Source organism: Mesoplodon mirus, assembly GCF_964341445.2.
Source record: "Mesoplodon mirus genome assembly, chromosome: X".
Lineage (NCBI taxonomy): Eukaryota > Metazoa > Chordata > Mammalia > Artiodactyla > Ziphiidae > Mesoplodon > Mesoplodon mirus.
This window is the reverse complement of record NC_138981.1, coordinates 82,652,537-82,673,898: the sequence shown is the minus strand read 5'-3', so window position 1 is coordinate 82,673,898 and position 21,362 is coordinate 82,652,537. Positions and strand designations below refer to the sequence as shown.

General features: G+C 35.8%; 1 protein-coding gene across 4 annotated transcripts in view; it reads right to left on the bottom strand.

Annotated features, from left to right (window-relative positions):
- The window catches only part of DIAPH2 (diaphanous related formin 2), an 886,034-nt gene that overhangs the window by 299,278 nt on the left and 565,394 nt on the right, over positions 1-21,362 (bottom strand). For all 4 annotated transcript variants that reach the window (XM_082609568.1, XM_082609566.1, XM_082609565.1 and 1 more), the window contains one exon: positions 9,408-9,532. In XM_082609568.1, the coding sequence (XP_082465694.1) occupies positions 9,408-9,532 (125 nt within the window). The remainder of the gene's footprint in view (positions 1-9,407; positions 9,533-21,362) is intronic.

The following is a 21,362-nucleotide window of genomic DNA, read 5'->3' as shown; positions in this document are numbered from 1 at the left end:
ATGTTAACCCCTGTGACATCACCCTGTTACCTCACCACCAACCAATAAGAGAATTGTGCATGAGCTGATCACAAACCCTGCAACTCCCCTCCCTCATCTTGCCTTTAAAAATGCTTTCTTGAAACCCATTGAGGAGTTCGGGTTTTTTGAGCATTAGCTGCCCCGACTCCTTGTCTGTTCCTTTACCACAACCCAGGGTCAGTAGATTGGCTTTATTGCATGTGGGCAAGCGGACCCAAGTTGGGTTCAGTAACAATGTCACACAATTAAACTTTATGAAACACCATCATTTGAGTGCCTTATTTCTCATACACATGCTCTTAAGTAAATGTTAAGCTTCTTTAGAGCAGAGAATATTCTGTACTTCATTTTTATGCTTCAGCCCCATGGTACTTAGTATGGTGCTAGGTTCTGCAGTAGCTGCTTAATGAGTAGATGTTGATTGACTGATAAAAACATGGAAAGAAACTTATTTTTGAACTTAGAGAAATTGTTGGTACAGTCAGTTCTTAATTATCTGCGTTGAGGGAAATAGTTGATGCAAAACAAAGACTAATATACAAGTCATTTCCATTTGGCTTTGGAATGCATTTCCATAATTAACTTTTCATTTGGGTCTATTGCTTGGCTAGAGAATACATTTCCAACAAAATAATAAAGTTGCCACATTAATTTCCAACTGTGGTCAAAGCTGGAATGCTGTCTCACTATAGACAAAAGAGGGGAAGAAATATTGAAAAGGCCTATTGCATTTTTAGTCTGCACTATACTCATTTACTATGAAATGAGCTTGGATTATTTGTTGCTATCTTCTCTCTATCACTTTTATCTCCCTGACTACATGCCTTCTTGAAAGCAGGAAACATACCTGCATCTTACTTTATAGGTGCCCTAACATTTAGAATATCACCTTTCATGGAGTATACAAGTATCTTCAAATTCTATTAGTTGCTTCTTTCTCTTGTATACCTAGGTGAAAAACGTAGGGATTTGTTTAATCCCAAACATCTGGATACTCCTAGACTAATGAAGTACAAGCCTCCTGCTTCTTCCATAGGCACTTACTACATGAATGTATATTTTTTCTTTCAGTCTTAAAAAAAAAATGAAAACAACAACAAAAAAAAAAACAACTTAGATAAAATGAAGTTGGACAAAAGCAGACTGTGGTTGTTTACAAAGAATATTTTCCTTGGGGGAAATAATTTATCTCCCATTTGTGAGGTTTAGAGCAGAATGACCAATGACACCTTGTATGTTATTTCTTCATTTTACAAAGCATGTTCAAAGTCATTACTATACCTAGTCCTAATAAAAACATATGTGAGGTGGGCAAGGCAAGTATTTTCGTTACAGTTTTACAAATGAGGAAACAGAGTGTCTTTCCTACGTTTGCAAAGACCAAGGCTAACACTTAGGTCTATTGATACTCATCCACATGTCTTTTCATTCAAATGGATTAATAAAAATGCTTTGCATTTGTACAGAACATTAAAGTTCAAAAGTACTTTTATATATATGGGGCAAATAAAGTGGACAGAGTACTTCTCAACAGTGTGCAAAATGAAATTGGATCTCTTTAGGTTTTGAGTCAGGACCATAATACAGAAATCTGGAGATGAGTAATCAGTGTTGCCATGCACAAAGTTGATAATGCCTTAGCTGTTATAAAAAAGCCACTTACTAAATGTTTGCTTTTGATAAGGTAAAGAGGAGTTGGTACCTTCATCCCCTTGGAACCATTTTCAACTCAGTTACTCATGACTTTTCTTACCCAGACAACATCAATTGGTGACTAGGTCATATTCTCCTTTTCACTAATGATCTTGGGAAAGCTTTTCTATAGTTTCTTTTTAAATTTTTCATTCATTTTCAATTCTCACCACTGGTGAGTGCCTAAGCTTTAAATGAGTAGATGAGATGTAATCCTCTCAAGTTGATTGTAATTTTAAATGTTTGTCTTATGAGGTATGTGTGTATGTGTATGTGTATGGATATATAAATATCCATCATTAAGATTCAACTGAAAAATTTCAGTGATGTTTTTTATGTATTTCTTTCCATTTCTAACTTCAGTAATGAATTGGGACAATGTAGTAGGTAATTATCCTATTTTACCTTTGCAACACAAAGGACAGTATCATTACATGTTTATTAAACATATTGACTTGCTTTCTTGCATTTTTTTGTTTTCACTTCCCATACCTCAAAGTTTAAAACCAGAAGAAAGGAACAGGGAACGTTCAATGAAAAGCTAAGTTTACTTGCTATAATTTTCAAAAGTTATATCTCAGAGAGCCTAACTAGAAATAATTGAACAGACATCTAATATAGAAAAAGACACTTATGTATTTACCTACATTTCTCAAATAATACCTGATTGATATTTTGCTGCAAGAGTATATTTACTGACTAGTTATACTAACATCACCATCACTGCCTATAAACTGTGTGTATTTAACATACTATGTGTGCCTTCAATAATTGAAAATAAAAGAAGTTTAGTAAATTTGAAATCAAAGCAAAAGGAAACAAACTCATATTCATTGCTACGATATCCAATTTAAGCTCTTGTGAATACCAGAATGGCTTTAAATCATATCTCTATCTATGTATAGATACATGTATATGCTACATGTTTTCTAGTATACATGCATACACAAAACCATAACCACATTGGGTCATTTAGTTTTTCAAACTTCTTTTTTTATATCATTTCTACTCAGTATGAATAAATCCCATAGAAAGGTTTTTAGTCTCTTAAAACTTAGCTTCTGGTAGGAATGAGAATTTGTAAGGTTGAGGGTACATTAATTCTTTCAGATGACTTATGTCCCATTTTATGTTCTGAAAAAGATGATTTCTCAGATGAGTCTCTAGTGGCCTGAAAGGGTTTATGTACCCTTTAACCAAGCAGTATGTTCTTCTCTCACCATTAGCATCATGCACCAAATGTCCATCAATTCCCTAAACAAAGTTTGAAAAATGGAGCTCATGGTAATTTCAGGCTGAAGTTCAAACAAGCAAGACTCTTCAAATAAAAAATTTTTGAACTGACTGATCTGAAAAACCATATGCTCCATTGAGACAGTTTCTTAGAATGTGATTTCTAAGAGCTAAAGAGATAATTCTTAATACCTGTATTTAAAATCAGAACATATAAAGGAATAACAGTGGAAACATGTTATACCCCTTTCTCTTGTCAAATTGAAGTTATGCCAGGATCACAAGCTAATGTTTTCTGTTTACTTGCCAGAATGTTGTTTAACATTAATCATTTTGCAATGACCTCTAACATATTAAATAAACATTTATTACGACAACTTTCTATAAAGCATTGTGCTAGGCTTGTTGTACTCAAAGATGAATAAGGATCTCTATCTCAAAAGATTTTATAACCCAGTGTTCAAAACACACATGTACATAAGCAGAGTACAGGCAAGTCAGCGAGCACAATAATCAAAATATTAAAATGTTATGAGAACACAGGGGACAAGGAAATTAATTGTGATTGCTATGATTAAGGAAGACTTTGTGGAAGACACGAGCAGCTAATTTTTAAATTAGTTTACAAACCTTTCAAAAAGAAATGCTTTTTCTTCTGAAGCGACACATTATTTCACAGTGAACAAATGTGGAATTCATCTCAGATTTACAAAGCTTTCTGACCCTAGAGGCAGCACAATACCATGGTTACAAGCACAAGGCTTGGAGTCTGAAGGACCAAGACTTACTTGAATCCTGGCCCTCATTAACCAGACTTGTAACATACATGATCTCACACACGTGTTTGAATCTTTGAACCCCTATAGCCTCAATTCTCACATATTTGAAATGGGGTTAATCATAGTACTTCCCCTATAGTATTGCATTGGAGATCACTTGAGTTTATACAGACACCTATATATTCTTAGCACTGTGACGGGCACATGACATTCACTAAACAGTTGCTATTATTACTATTTTATCATTTTTATTTTTATTATTATAGATGATCATGCCTTCTACTGCAAATCAATGCACAAATAATGGAAGTTAAAAAAAAAAAAAAAAGAAAACTTGCTTTCACTGCAGAGGGCCTGGGTTCAATCCCTAGTTGGGGAACTAAGATCCTACAAAGCATGCACAGTGGACAAAAAAAAAAAACAAAAAAAACAAAAAAAACAAACCTTCCAATACCATTATGAAGAGTGTATATTTCAAAGAATGCTAACAATCTTCCTTTTTTAAAAACGCAATATTTTCCCCCATGTGATTTTCTAAAACAATTTGCTTTTCAATGTATGCATTTTCTCTATTACTGCTCCCATATGCTCACTGTCTCTTTTCTTCCTTCCCTTTCCTTTCCTTTCCTTCTTTGTCCTCCCTCCCTCCCTTCCTTCCTTCCTCCCTCCCTTCCTTCCTTCCTTCAATCCTGGACCCTCTCTCCCTGAGCAGTCTCATTTAAAAATGTTTTGCTTTGAACTTCCTAATTTTCTGAGTTTGAGACCAGCAGGCAATTAAAGGTAATGAGAGAGAGTCCGAGCCACTAAACTTCCCTCCAGTCTAACCTAAACCTCTCGACTTTTCGGCAGCTAGAAAACAGCCTGGATTAGTACATTCATACCAGAGAGGAAAAAAAAAACCCAAAAACAAAAAACCTTGCTCTTGAGGTTTCCGTTTTGTTTTTGTTTTGTCTATTTTTTATATGGCATGTTCTCAAATGTGATTAATATTACTGAGGTTGAACACTAACCCTGTTAGTTTTTCATTTTTTCAAAAATTATTCACTTAATAAAGAATAGTGGGAGAAAAATCAATGTAATTGCAGTGCAGTAGAGACCCTGAATCTGTTCTGAATTGTCTGGTCAGGGCAATGTGCTTCCTCCGGAACTTGATTTTTAACCACTTCAAATGACTCTCCCTCCTACTATGAGAAACTCCCAGGTGTTGATAGTTAGCTACAGGGTGTTAATGTCATTAACTTTCTGTCAGCTCCTTTTGTCAATGTGTTAATGGGGCCCCTGCTGCTCAGTCCTCCCTGCCCTCCAGTTGGTGAGATGATTTAGCCAGCAGTCAATCAAAAAGCTAAGCTGATTTGGGGCAATAGACAGCTCTGCCATTGACAAAAATCTATGTAAGTAAATGTAAGAAATTTGTCAACAGGATATGAGCAGTAAGGTCAACACGGTGGATAACGTGTTTTTTAGACAGTGTAAGATGTTAAGAATGGACCACAACGCATATTCTAAAGTCTAAGAAGCCCTCTTTTAAGAATGGTTTTTCCCGTTGGAAAAAGCAAGGAGCAGTAAGTAAAAGTGATGCTTAGATTTAAAAGAAAGAAAGAAAAACTGTTTCATAGTCACATGATTGGTCAAAAGACAAAAGCTGAAAAAATCAAAATCCTCATATAATGTCAAATCCATGAGAACAAGCCTCAGGGAATTCTCTGGTGGTCCAGTGGTTAGGACTCCTCATTTTTCACTGCCTAGGGCCCAGGTTCAATTCCTGGTCAAGGAACTAGGATCCCAGAAGCCGCATGGTGTGGCCAAAACAAAACAAAACAAAAAACAAAACAAAACAAAAAACCCCAAGAATGAGCCTCAGGATTGGCACACAGACCACTCACAGTGCTCCCTCTCACCCCTCCTTAGCATGGGTTATTTTTCAAAACTTTGAAACCGGATGTGATTCTGAACCTCACCCTACCAATTTTTGCAATAGGTGCCAAACACAGACAGAGACTACAGAATTCCTGGTAACCTTAAAAGATAAAAAGAGATGACCCTTCGAAATTAATGAATTTAAAACCATGGGGCTATGACAAATAACTTTATGGGTTGCTATCCTGAGACAATTTGAGCTCACTACAATGACAAAGGGACAACTGTGATCAATTTCATCACCAGATATGGAAAATACCCTTCATTTAATGAATACGACCATTTTTTAAAAGCTCAAGTATGTAAAATTAGGCAGTGTCTGCTACATAGTAAACATTCAATTAATGAGTGAATATTATCATCATTTTTATAACTTACCCAAAAAGGAATATAGATTCTATTTGAATTCACTGTACAAACAATTGAACTTAAAACTTCTCCAATATTATTATGATGAGCATACTGGCATGAAGAATACAAAGAAATTTGCTTTTTAAATAAATCAGAATAATAGCAAATTCTCACACATGGTATCCAGATTTTTGAACCATGTGTGTTTCAATATATATGGTGCTATTGTATCCATTATAGACCATCCCCTTTCATCCTAGAAACTCTCTCCTATGATTTATGAGAGAATTTTCTCCATTTCTCCCTGTTTTGTAGTCTTACAAAATTAATATTGCTTATTTTACTCCTTCCATTTTTTTTTTGAGTTGGAACAAGCAACCAATTTGGGGTAGAGAAAGGGAAGCAGAGTTGACAAGCTTCATTCAAAAGCCAATGACTATTGCTTAGGAGGCAGGAAATAGCCTGGGCCACTCCATTCATAGGAGAGGTATCATTCTCTTTTTTTTTTTGGTTAATTTTTTTGACATTTACTTTTAAAAGGTGTGGATTATCTTTTCTAAAACTGATTACACTTTACATGCTCTGAAAAGGTGATTCAATGTGACTCAAGTTCCTGTGAAAATTTATATGAAGAAAAGTTTTATAACTACAAGCACAGCCTACTACTCTTTCAACAATATCCCCTTTGATGTGTTAAGTCAAAGTAGGATCTTGGACCAGATGATCTCCATTGTCTCTATAGCTATAATATTCTGTGATTCAATATGCATTTACTGAGTGCCTTCATGTTGCTAGGTGCTGTGCATTGGGATGGGCATATAGAAATTAACACACTAGACCTGATCTTGGCCACTGGGCCAGCAAGACAGAGAAGCAGGTAAATGCCAGACTGTCAGCAACTTGTGGTCAAATCTTCTATCTCGTGCACTGTTGTATTTCCATGGCCTGTCAATTCCGAGTATGTTATGAGTTCAATCAATACTGTGAAAGAGTAAGGGTGAACATAGGATGCTATGGTACTTAGCCCAACCTGGAGATTTGGTGAAGATTCAACCTGCATACTCACTTGCCCTTGGACATCATGCCACTGCTGCTAACTATAGCACTGATGCCCTTCTGAAAGCCCAGAGGACTGGCACTGCTATTCAGTTTTTGAATTCAGTTTTTGAACTCCTTATTGAGAGATTACTGTTTAAGTAGGTAAGGTTATTTTCAAGGGGAAACTACCCCCATACTTGTGCCCATAGTTATTCAATTTAAAAGGCCAGTGTCTGAAGCAAAAGAATTTATTGGCAGGGGACAGAAACATTGGAAAGATCATCCAGTACAAAGAATCCTATACTAGAAATAGGATCATGGCTCTAATTTTAAAACAGAATCAAGTACCCCACAAGAAAATATCCCTCTCTTTTGGAATTGCCAGAAGAGTAGAAAAAATATTAAGAAGGCACCAGAATTCATATATCATATATACATATGATGATTAAACATTTTGTTTGCCATTTTCTAGAAGATACAAACTCTCACTGGGTGTCCATATATACATATGATGATTAAACATTTTGTTTGCCATTTTCTAGAAGATACAAACTCTCACTGGGTGTCCAAAGAGTCTCCCGAAGCAAGAATAATTTGAGCTACAGTTCTATCATTGTAATTTATTAATTTGGAGTTTTTAGACAACTCAACACAATAGTCTAACTTTTTCTCTAAAATAAATTGCTGTGTATTTTATTTTGCTTTTTAAAATATGATATGCAAAGTAACAGCCCAATACATTTTAATACAGTTTTCAATTCCCTAGTGGACAGTCACACTATAGTGTCACTTAAATGAAGAATAACCATTCATCTGTAACATACAGATACAGAAGGCTCTGGATTTTCATTTTAAAGCACTTAATTACCTGCATAAAGAGAGAATTAAAATAGAGTCCAGGCCAAGTTCATGAGGGTTTGAAATTACTTTTCTTTTTCTAAATGAGCAACGAAGACCCCTCAATGTTGTATGCTGTCGTGTGGCCACAAGCCAACTATAGAAGAAAATGTTAAAAAGAACAAGGGAATCAGGAATTAAATTCAAATATGTGAGGCAAGAATCAAAATCAAAAGTTGAAAAATGTAGGTGGTGCTTCCAGCCACAGGACAATATAACAAATTTGAAAGAAAAATCTAATCAGCAACAAAGTTATATCTTCACATTAAATATCCTGATGTGGACAGTTATGTAATCCAAGGATATTTTTGAGGATTTCCTGCTGCCAGTCACCCACAAACTTATGTTCCCAATATTCCTATTTATATAACTACTCACGATCACTAAAGGACCACACAAAATACAGTATTAATTCATGAACCAAAAGAGTGAATATAAAAATTTGTTTTCACATAAACCTAAATTGCCATTCTCAAGTAATTCAAGTTCAGGACCATAACTTCCAAGTTGGGCAGGAAAGAAAGCATATCAGAGAAGAAAAAGGCAATAGATTTAACCTTGAAACAAGGTGACTGCCTTATAGTTGTTGAAGGAATTTACTTATTATCAGATAAAGAATTTAAAGTATTTATTCCCTCTTGAGATATAAAATGGTGAATCAATCTGCAGTTCAAGATATTTATTTAAACCCAGAAGAGTAGGATATGGCTTTAACTTTTAAAAACCAAAAGAGAAAAAAAAAATCAGCTCTAATGTAGTTTATCTTTAGACAACAGATTTAACATTAAACAATTCAAGCTAAATATCATTTCTCAAGTTTTCCTTTCATATATTTCTGTAATTTATATGAATACACTATATGTAAAATAGGGATTTAAAAACATTTAGGTAGCAGGCAATGCCTAACGTTATACAGATAGCTATTACAATTTACTTAAATACATAATCTACTGATTAATTAATCTATCTGTCCATGCATGCATCCATTTTATTCTTCGTAACCTTTCAGTCTACTGATACCAGTTATCCTCTGATTGCCCTTGAAAATGCACATATCACCTCAGGAAATACCTGCACACACACATAAAAAGAAAAAAAGAAAAAAAACCTCTGAGCAAAAAAATTCTTCTGTTGATCATTTCCTTTAAACAATAAGGAGATTCTTTGTTTTGTTTTAGGTCACATCAAGCCTCAAAAGACTTACCTTGCATATCTTGTGGGCCTTCAAATGAAATTCGTCTTTGAGAAATGGCATTTTTTCTTATATAATTGTTCCCTTGCCTACTCTAGGATTCAAAACGTCATGAACTAAAATTTATGCTGGTAATATAAAAACAGCCTATATACAAATTCATCCAAACTGTGAATAGAATGGTAAGTTTAGAACTAACCACAAGGTAAATAGGTATATGGACAGACAGACACACACACACACAGAAACTAACAAATAAACAAAGTGCTTAAATAAATAAAGGATATCGTCAGCTTTTCCACAAACTTATCACGTTGATTTTCTGTTTTGGGGAATTGCTTGATGTCACGTTCCAGATGAAGAATTTGTTGTTCCATTGCTGCAAGGTTGCTCTTGAGAATTTGAGCTGAAACTAAAGAACAATGTGCAAAGTGTTTAGAACATTTCTTTTACAACTAAAAGAAAACAGTATCAGTTCAAGTATTTTTTTTAATGTGGAGAATAGTTCCATGAAATCCACTCACATTTTTCTGAATTACTACTCATAAAAATTCTACTCTCCATGAAATAAGTGAAAATGTGTAATATAATATACCAAATCATCATGTTTAATATGGCAACGTCATCATTTTATTCAGCCATTAGCTCAAATGAATCCATTTCTATTTAAATTTATTGATGGAATTCCTAATATTTCATTCTTTAAAATCTAATTTGAAGATTAAAGAGAAACTAAGGTTCAAAGAGATCCTATCTTATTAGTGCGTGTTCTTGGCTATATAAATGATTTAAAGTTAAATTACATAAAAGGATCAAATATTTTTCTCTTGTTGAAAGATCCTGATTTTTATAAACCAATATCTATGGTAAAAGTTCCTGACTTTAGTACTTTTCATACTCATAGAGAAATGATAAATAACTGTTGATACAGAGAATTTAGAGCAAACCAGAGCAAACATGTGTGTGCATACACACCCACAAAGCTTCAGTGAGCCCTCAAACACTATCGTTAGTTGCTTTAATTACCCCTAACATTCTCTGCACTTTTCTTTTTCTCTCCTCATTGACAACCAATAATCTTAAGTATTGTATTCCAACTACTCTTAAATACATGCACACTTTCCAGATCTCTCACAATGCTTTCTTTTCACAGAGGTACTTTTTTTATTAAGCTTACACTAGTTTATAGACACCCTATTACTCTATGACTGCCAATTATGTATGAAGACACTTCTATCAATATCAATGGCATTTGTCAGGTTTCTAGTTGAAAAGGCCAGGTAACTATTAGAATTTGATAGGTAGCCTGTGACATTGATTTTTTTTTTTTTTTTTTTTGCGGTACGCAGGCCTCTCATTGTTGTGGCCTCTCCCGTTGCAGAGCACAGGCTCCGGACGCGCAGGCTCAGCGGCCATGGCTCATGGGCCCAGTCGCTCCGCGGCATGTGGGATCTTCCCGGACCGGGGCACGAACCCGTGTCCCCTGCATCGGCAGGCGGACTCTCAACCACTGCGCCACCAGGGAAGATCCCGTGACATTGATTTTTAAATCCAGGTCTCTGAAACAGTTCTTTTCATTAAAGGACCATGAAACAGAAATAGAATAATATTACAATTCTTTTTTTTTAAAGTAAATTTCAGCCTCATTCAGAGGCATATCAGTATTACAATGAAAAATTCAAGAGACTGGCAAATTTCAGCCAAAGTCTTCTGATACAAATTCATCATGCTGACACGTACACCTTTATAACTCAATGAGGAGAAATTGCTTAAATATACCTGGAAGTTCAAGAGACTGAAAATCAAACACCAACACTAAAGACAAATTATTTTTTTTTCCTATTACTCTGTCAGTTCAAGTAGCTATGTCCAATTTAGTTCCATTTGTTTAGATCTGACAAGCTTGGAAATTATTCTTTATTGGAGAAGTCGAAGAGAGTTTTGTCCTGCCATAAATGTACTAATGGCTCAGCAATCATTGCTTGCTTTATTTAAAAGATGAGTTTGCTGTGGAGGTAACCATTTTCTCTGACTTTAAAGCTGAACTTTTTCACTTGGGTTTTTCCAGGAGATTCTTGCTAATTATTCAAAGGGTTTCTCCTTTCCCACTTGCTTGACTGAAAAACTGAAGATATGAAGTTGACAAGTTGTTTATGTCATATAGGCTACACAGAAGAAATAAACTCATGACAACTTTCTGCAATAAACAAAATGTGCCCATAGGCGAGGTTTAAGTCACAATAGTAATCCTCCTGCTAAAAGCAATAGTAATTCCAGTAGTAAAAAAGGTGGTGATCATGAGGATTCTTCTGATTGTTCAACAGAGTAACAGCCTAATCAAGTTGCTATGCACACAAAAGTCTAGGTAACTCAAATAACGAGACATTCTTTTTAATCCACTAAAATTGCTTTTACCCTAAAGTTGAATTTTGAATAAAACAATGTTTTCTAGACATCTGTCCTCCTCAGTTCCACCTGTCAAATCCTTAGTCCTCTGTAAATCCCTCTAGAGCTCTAGTCCAAATTCTCTACCATTTATAGACACTTCTATTTGTTTAAGTGATCTTCCACACACCACCTTCTGCTTTAAGTGAGAATTTTTTTTTCGTTTTTTGTATATAGAGTCTCTGCTATAAAACCTCATGCTACTTAATGGTAAGATCCCTACCTAGTACTTGGCTTTTCCCTCAGTACTTACCACACATGGTACTCAATAAAGGTTTGTTGAATGAATATGTATATTTCAAGAAATTTTGATTCAGATTTAAATGTTTTCCCACTTCTGCAACTGGATGTGCATGTAGAAGTTAGATACGACCAAAGTGATTGGAAGTTAGCATATCAATTATTATGTGAGTATGAAAGGAAGCAGAAAGTTGAAGGAGATGCTTAGACAAAGGGGAAAGTGAGAAACAGAGATAAGGAAGAGAAGTAAGGGACACTTTTTTTTCAGCTTCTCTATTCTCCCTCTCTAATAATTTATTAACATTATGAATGAATGAAAGAAAATAAAGTACTGGAGATGTAAGAATCCAAGGATGTTAGCCCACATGCAAACTTATGGCTGCATTAAAAGTGCCCTGCACTTTGTTTAACGCTTTGTTGTCACCGTTTTGAAAGTCTTAGTAATTTTTTAAATGGGGCTCTGCAATTTCATTTTGCGCTAGGTCCCCCTAAACATGTAGTCAGTCCTGGTCTCCATGTAAGACAAATAAAGCAACTCCAACTTGGAAGAGTTGGTTAAAGGGGCTGGGAATTTCACCTGCTGGCTCCTTCTCATTTCTTATTCTCTCATTGGTGGAATTCTATTTCAAGGGGTGTTAATCTACGGTGTTGCATAAACTAGACCCACAACAGGGGTTTCACTCTATCCCTAAGTGGCTTACTTCGTTTTTGACAGTTGATATAATTAGAAAAATTTTATTTGCTTATAATCGAAACCAGCCTACTTGAACTCTTTTTACCCATTATTCCTCATTTTGCCTTAAATCAACACTGCTCAAGTCTACTCCCTATTTTACAGGAAAGGTGTCACTTGCATCTTCTTAATCTGCCCAGCTTACAAACACCCGGTTCCTTCAACTAGACCTCCTAAGGTATAAGGGTTAGTCATTACTTATGCTCCTAAGTAATAACTAACATTTACTGAGTACTTACTATGTGCTAGATATTATTTTAAGTAGTTTTATGTATTAACTCTCACAAAAACTCTATGAGGTATATACTACTCTCAAGAAGGGGTATAGTATGAGCTAAATGATGTCTTGTCAGGAAATTGCAAATGTAAAGCAGTGTCTCTAGTTCTGGAAGGCCAACAACTTGAAATAAAATCTGGGAAAGGGGGTGGGGGGATAGATAAATTAGGAGGTTGGGATTAACATATACACACTACTATATATAAAATAGATCACCAACAAGGACCTACTGTATAGCACAGGGAACTATACTCAGTATCTTGTAATAACCTATAAGGGAAAAGAACCTGAAAAAGTATATATATATATATATATATATATATATATATATATATATATATACACACACACATACATATATGTGTGTGTGTGTGTGTGTATAACTGAATCGCTATGCTCTACACCTGAAACTAACACGATATTGTAAATCAACTATACTTCAATTAAAATTTTTTTTAAAAAATCTTTACCCATTGGCACAAGGGTATGTCACCTATACTTGGGGACAGGAGTCAGGGTCGACCTAGATTCTAACCTCTACCATATCCACTAATAGTTGGGTTACTTTGAGCCAGTCGCTTAGCCTCTCTGGGTCTTCATTTCCCAATGTGCAAAATAAAGATAATAATACCTTCCTTAAGTGGTAGCCATTCAAGTTAAATAATTTGATTAATATAAAGTTTCTATCATTATAACAAGTACATAATAGGTAATCTATAAATATTCATTTCATATTCTACTATCCTTCCCACTATATTCTACCAACAGACAAATTCCTACTGTAAACGTGCCACCAAAAACTAAACAACAATTTAGATGTAATCTGAATAAAAAAAGCAGTCATTCCCTACCTGCTACCTCACTACGGCCTGATTTAATACCGGTCTTCTTTCTAATCAAGAGAACTAAACTTAGATTGGGTTCTCTTTTTGTAGGTTTTACAGGGTACGTGGAATTTTACGTCTGGGAGGCAGTGACAGTTATACTAATGAACAGCCAATTTATTAGAGATACGAGCAAGTTCCAAATTTAAAGAATATTTCTGGAAATTAAAATCTGTGCAGTATTATTTCTCTGGAGACATTTACAAGTTAGTTACTTTGCTTTTCTAGACATGTCTAAATCATAAGAGATTTTTTGTAAGTGTTATAAAGAATTAACATGTGTTTACCTGCCTGATTATTTGCCTTGAATACATTTGTTTTAATCTTAAGAGTTAGGAGACAATTTGATTATGTAACTAGTTAGATCCTAGCCTACATTTCTTCTAATATATCTTCAGGGTGTGTGTGTGCATGCATGCGTGTGTGTGTGTGTGTGTGAAAGAGGGAGAGAAAGACAGAAATATATATATTATATATATATTATATATATATATATAATATATATATATATATATTTTTTTTTTTACTGGAGGTGGTAGGGAGATGTAAGGCAGCTGGTGTTCCAAGAACATTTAAGTACCAGAGTGGGTTAGAAATGCTTGTCTACTGCATAGCCCCCACCTCAGGGTTTATTGTTGTGCCTGTCATTATATTAGTTCACTAATATAAATTAAGGAGTCTTTAGTGACAGGGCAAACATTTTCTATCTAAGTAAATTTCCACTACAAGCATTTTCAATGACTGATTAGTCAGTCTGGTGGCACTTTAACTTTTTTCACTAATTTCATTTTTTACATCTGCTACTGAATCACTGAATCTGAATTATAACACTAAAAAATTAAATTATAGCTATCAGGTTCTTTATTATAGCTTTCTTCCTTATACTCCATAAATAACATTTTAAGCTTAGTACACTTTCTTGAGTTATACGTAGGTAGAAACCTTCCCCACGAATCTAATTTATCTGCTTACTTCAGTTGAAAAATATACATATAGTACTTCATTGCTGGCTTCAAGCAAATATATGAGAGTGGCCTGATCTTTATTCAAAACATTTGAAATGACAGACTTGCTCCAATTCATAATTTGAAGAAAAGTAAAGTGTAAGAAAAATATTTTAAGTGAGATTTTTATATGGAAAGACTCTTCAATTACATAGTACCTAAGAGAACTGATATGCATTTAAGGAAAAAAAAAGTCACAGTACTCTGGTGACATTCTCCAGACCATGTGCAGAATGTGTAATTTTATGTAAATATAAAAGCTTTTCCAGCAACTTGAGGAATTTTTTCCTCTGAATTAAAAATTTCTATTAATTTTACCCATTGACAAAGTAACCCAGCACTTCTTGACATCTTTGCTCTAAGAAAGGCCAGGTAACAATTGACTCTTGCAAGTCTGTATGTGAATAGGCCCCAACCTGATTATATGCACCCTGTAATTTTCTTTAACTGAATATATTTAGTTGAAGAATTACTATCAGCCGAGCAGCATAACATTAAAGTGACTCATCCAGAAGGCACATGTATAAAAGAAAAGGACATTACAAGCAGCCCAAACAATAGGCACAGTTGTATTCTTTCTCAAGTACATTTATAAGTTAATAGTTTCATTTTATATGACTGTGATACACAAAAATGAAACAAATGTGTTTATACAATAAAAATAGCAAAGGCTCAGTCAGCACTGTGGGCTTCTCAGGCCTTTAAAGAAAATAAGTGATAAATGGCACCCAAATAAGAAATTCCTCTAATTAAAAAAAAAATCTGTTAGAGAATGACTCATTCTTAGGAGAAAAAAAAATGTTAAAAAGTCACCTTAACAGAAAACACAACTTAACTAGAGTCCTTACTAAATGAAATTTTAAAACGTATGTCCTCAATGTGTGTTCACAAGAGCCATCCATCACTTGCCCCTGGAACATGTGCGTTTGGGTATAAGGTGCAGTTTTTCTCAATCGGATCCATCATACGGCCTGAACTGATGCTGAGAGCAGAGGAACATCCATAACAAAACATGAAAACTACTTTATAAACCATATACATGTTTAACTCGAAAAGCTTCACTAAGTATATTTCACTGTCTGGGTTCATACATTTGTACGAGATCTCAGCCTGTAAACCTCAGTCTGAATGTATTTTTTTTAAAGAAAGAAGTGGAGCCTTCTAACGAAAAGAAAAGACAAAACAAACAAACAACCTTGCTAATAACTATGGAAGGTATGGTGAAAGGATAGCCGGGGTAAAGGAGGAGAGAAGAAAAGTTTAAAACCCTCTGAATCATGATTTGCAACCCAAAATTCTGTAGCCTGACCACTGGCCCACTAGCACTGGACAGCCAAGTTGCCTGTGAAGCATCGAGTTCTTTCACCTGCTGTCTCTTCTCCAACTGTTATTCTGCCTGCAGCAAATACTATGTGTGAATTTTTAAATCAAAGACTAAAAAACAAACTAAAATCTCTTACTCTTGTTGACAGTCTTAGCTCAAGGCCAGGATTGGGAAGAACAGGTGCAAGCTGAAGCTTCTATAAAGCAATGCTAGATGTAGTCTTGTTGGAATAGTTTGTTCTCATTATGAAGAATCTTTTTTAAAGATCATTTGTTTTTCTTATAGTAAAAGATCTCTCACTCACCCACATCACAAACTGGAATAATTATAATGGGTCAAGTCATGTCTTTATTTTTTATTTATTTTATTTTTTTGCGGTATGCGGGCCTCTCACTGTGGTGGCCTCTCCCGTTGTGGAGCACAGGCTCCGGACGCGCAGGCTCAGCGGCCATGGCTCATGGGCCCAGTCGTTCCGCAGCATGTGGGATCTTCCCGGACCAGGGCACGAACCCGTGTCCCCTGCATCGGCAGGCGGACTCTCAACCACTGCGCCACTAGGGAAGTCCCCAAGTCATGTCTTTATTGAGTTGAGGCTGGGCTATACTGACTTGTCCTCGCTTGGAGATTTTATGTAAGTGGCTGGAATGGTATTCTCCTTAGCAAAAAAACTTGCTAGAACCTTCAGATATTGATAAATCCTTTATGGCAATCCTATATTAAAGTCTTCACTTGTCAAGTCTATGTAATGCATTTTTCTTTTGCTTGTAATCAGAACACAAGTGGTAAAAAGGACCCTTATGAAAGGAGGCTACTTAATATTACCTATAACAGGAGGCCTTAAAACTAAATTAGTGAAATTATGGAAAAATATGTAAAATGTAGACTTGTTGACTAAAGACTAGAAAGGACAAAAATCTTACAAAATCTGAAATTACATCTTTGTAAATTTTGGAATTTTGAGTCTATGTTTATGTATGCATTTAGTTTTGAGCTATAATAATTACTGAAAAAAATCACACAGAAAAAACATGTGAAAAACAACTATATTCAATGTTGCCAAAGTTCTGATAAACCAGCTGTGAGAAATGAGCACTGTTTTTTTTTTTTTTCACATCAAAACAACTACGGCTTCTTGAAAAAGCATTCACAAATGTTCTCATCCGAGGAACCATTTAATGGCAACTTTACTAACCCCCCTACTCCTGGTATATTATATCCTTAATAAGGTACAGAAAGATTATATTGATTGATAAACCATTTGAATACTTTCTTCCACGTGTTATTTGGCAAGAATTAAATACATGTAGGTAGTGTCATCATAAAGCTATAATGCGGGACTTCCCTGGTGGTCCAGTGGGTAAGACTCCATGCTCCCAATGCGGGGGGCCCAGGTTCGATCCCTGGTCTGGGAACTAGCTCTTACATGCATGCCGCAACTAAATAGTCCGCATGCTGGGTTTCCCTGGTGGTGCAGTGGTTAAGAATCCGCCTGCCAATGCAGGGGACATGGGTTCGAGCCCTGGGCTGGGAAGATCCAACATTCCATGGAGCAACTAAGCCTAGGCACCACAACTACTGAACCTGAACTCTAGAGCCCATAAGCCACAACTACTGAGCCCACTCGCCACAGCTACTGAAGCCTGCACGCCTAGAGCCCGTGCTCTGCAACAAGAGAAGCCACCGCAATGAGAAGCCCGCGCACCACAACAAAGAGTACCCCCCGCTCACCACAAGTAGAGAAAGCCTGTGCGCAGCAATGAAGACCCAATGCAGCCAAAAATAAATAAATAAATATAGATTAAAAAAATAAAAAATAAATAAATAAAGCTATAATTCTATATTAAAAGACTGTTAGCCTTCTTGAGTGTAACTTTTGTGACTATGGCCAAATTATCCAAGAAATGTATTTCTGAACTCACTCATCAGGGAAATCACTGGGACTGTACGATTTTGCAAGGTTATTCTTGCACTTGCCTGGGTTCTCCCGGAACAAGTCTAATGAGTGAAGTCCACAGATATGTACTTACATAAAGCCATCGACTTTCACCCAAACTGAATGCAGGTTGTCATGAGGTCAGTGTCAGTGCTGAGGTCATAATGTTGGAGTCATCAGAGTCCCTTCCACATTAGTGCTGCTTGAATTGGCAGTTCTGCTTGGCAGTAGGGTTACAGGTCAGATAAAAGAGGCTTGGGAAGGGTACAGTAAGGTTTGAGTTACGTTTTCCTTCTTCATTAACTGACTGTGGATACTAAAAGGATTACTATATGCCCCCAGATAAGAGATTGGCAGTGCAAACTAAACAAATTAGAGGATATAACTGTAATGATTTTCTAAGTTCCTCACCACTGAAATCAGTCCATAAATAAACTGGGGCTTTATCTGGGTGTTATCATCTCATAAATCTACTATACCTTAAGTGTTTTTGCCTAATAACCTAACAATGGATTAAAAGAGGAAATGAGGTTTGAGGGGTAGGTGGGGCCTTTTAGGCCATGATAAGGACTTTAGGTTTCACCCTAAGAGTAATGGGAATGCACTGAAGGGCTTTAAGCAGGGGAGGCTGATGAAAATTACACTTTTAAAAAGATTGAACTCTGGCAGCTATGTGGAAAATGGAGGGAGGGGGTCAAGAATAGAAAAGGGGAGAAGAGTTAAGAAACAATGATTATGGTCTAGACAGGAGGTGATGGTGGCTTGGATTAGGGTGACCAAAGATGGTTGTGGTATGTAATTTAGACACAGAGCTGACTGGGCTTGGGGTGAATAAAATGTGAGTGGTAAGGAAGAAGGGATTGTTAAGAATGATTCCTGGGTTTCCGGCATGAACAAAGGAAACGGAGACATCAGGAGGGAGATTTTGGGGGAATATTCGTGGGTTTATTCAGCTTTGGACTAACTAAGTTTCAACTGTATGAAGCATCCAAGTTGAGATTGAAAATAGGAGGTTGGATATATGGATCTGGAAGTCAGAAGAGAGTTCTGAGCTGGATACAGGAAATAGGGAGGCATTTGTATACAGATCCAACTTCAGTTACATTGTTTCATTATATAATTTAGTACAGTTAGTTTTCTGGCTGTATAAGTCTAGGTAATAATTCCTCATCCTTGACTCATTCCAAGTACAGACATTTCTAGATGTTGGGTAAGGTCATTCTCCTCTAGGCTATGCTTGTAATTTATTCCTATTTTTCCTCTTTCCTCTACTTTGCTGTGAGTTACTCTGAACTTTCATAGGTACCAGGGATATTCCTATTGTCCCCCCGAAAAAAGTCTTGCTGTTATATTTCTCTTGAAACAAATATTGCTAATAACAACCACACAGCTAATTGCATTTGGAGGTGGGGGGGAGTACACAAAATCTAAAAGCTGCAGGCCTTTAAAGCACAGAGTCAAGAAAATATCTGCCTAAATTTCCTTAAAAGAAGGAGAAATCTGAAAGACTCGATTGTTTTTCCTTCACAGTGTACATAATTGATACATTAACACTGGTACAAGTGGAAGGGTTAAGGGTGGTTTAGTCAATATAAGACAAAGTAGGTTTCATCCTTCTTTGGTCCCTCTTTCCCACCAGCTCCACTTGAGGTATTCATGGCAAGCATGTCTTCTTCCTGTTTGTAGCTCTACAAACTTATTTTAGGGTATACACATTTCTAGCTTTCACTGTTGCTTGTTTTTCTTTGAATGGTCATTGAAATTAATTGCAGAGTTTCTTATCAGTGAACTTTTTTTTTTTTAAGGCTGACAGCAGTGATTACCTGTATTTTAATCAGAGTGGAACAATATAGTTACCACTCCTGAGTGTACTGAGTAGAAAGGGATGCTGCACACATCTGCTTTAGTTCCCAAGTCAGTAACCCTGTTGCTGCCCTGGACGTGATAAAGTCCTTCTCTCCTTTATTTTTTTTAAAGGATCTATTTATTTATCCCTTTATTTTTATTTCTAAATTTTTAAAATTAATTTCACCTTCCATCAATTTCAAAAGATCCATCACTGTCCATCCAGTTAGTCAGCGAGTTACATTTGCCACTGTAATCTCTATCCTTCAGTATTTGAAAATAAATGTTTAACAATTATGGTCCTTTTACCGAAATTATTTTGCCAATTTATAAAGGATTTGGAGGTCTTCTATGGAGCCAGTAATGGATAAGAAAACTCAAATAAGAATTCCACCCAAATGGTCATTACTTTCAACCTCAGTCAACTAGAAATTAATATTCATTATGTAGGTCTATCAATTTCCCACCAAAATCAAAACCACTATTTCAGTATTAAATATGGTTGGCTGCTAAAAGTTGCAGAATAACATTTTTTAACCTGTGATCACAGGAAATTCTAACCATGACACACAACCAGATGTCATGCTGGTAATACTTGCTGACAAAAGAGATTTAGCCCTGAACATCATACATGTTCTTCCAAAACAGTTTTTCTAGTAGCTCAAACTAGCCAAACGTTATAAAACATGTTTCAGCATTAAAATACTGTATTCAACCACAATTAACGCTAATTTACAGAATGTGGTAAAACACACGTAGCGGAGTGCCCAGCACTACGAGGTGCTGACTAGTGTCAGTAGAATTGGGATTGGAATCCGAATGAACAATACATCTGACGAAGTAGTCCTCCTAGAATAGAAACACACTTCCAAATTAATCAACAATGGCGTCATAAAATCTGGTTCCACACTATGACAGACTTATTCTTTAAAAACTAAAACCTGATTTTGCCACCACAATACTTAAAATCTTTCAGTATCCAATGGTGTGCTATGCTATGGTGGAGAAAAAAAGCATGGCCTTTGGAGTCAGACACACCTATTTCAAATTCTTTATCCACTACTTATTATGCGATTCTGGGCAAGTTACTTCAACTTTATGAACCTTCGTTTCTTCACCAGTGAAATGGGGAAAACAATTCTAACCTTATAAGGTTGTCATAGTGATAAAGTGAAATGATGTAGACAGAGCTCTTATCATATAAACTAGTACCTTATAGAATTAGAAAGATGTTATTTCTTTTTGTGCTCCCCTCACATACAGGATCAATATGTATAAGGCCTTTAAATAGATGACTTCCATCTCCTTATCTCTCATTTGCATTTAAGGTCATTCTTCCACACTTAATGCTCCTGAACTGCCATCCTCAGCTTCTCTTTCATGTCTCCCTCCCTTGGTTCACATTTCTCTGCCTGGAATATCTTTCTGCTACCCTGGACTAATGAACTCCCATTCTTCTTCTTCTTTTTAAAGAATAAGCAACTTTTAATTATTTCTTTGTGGAAGTTTTAAGCACAGTTTTTCTTTTTATGAAAGTTATAAATGTACATAATTTAT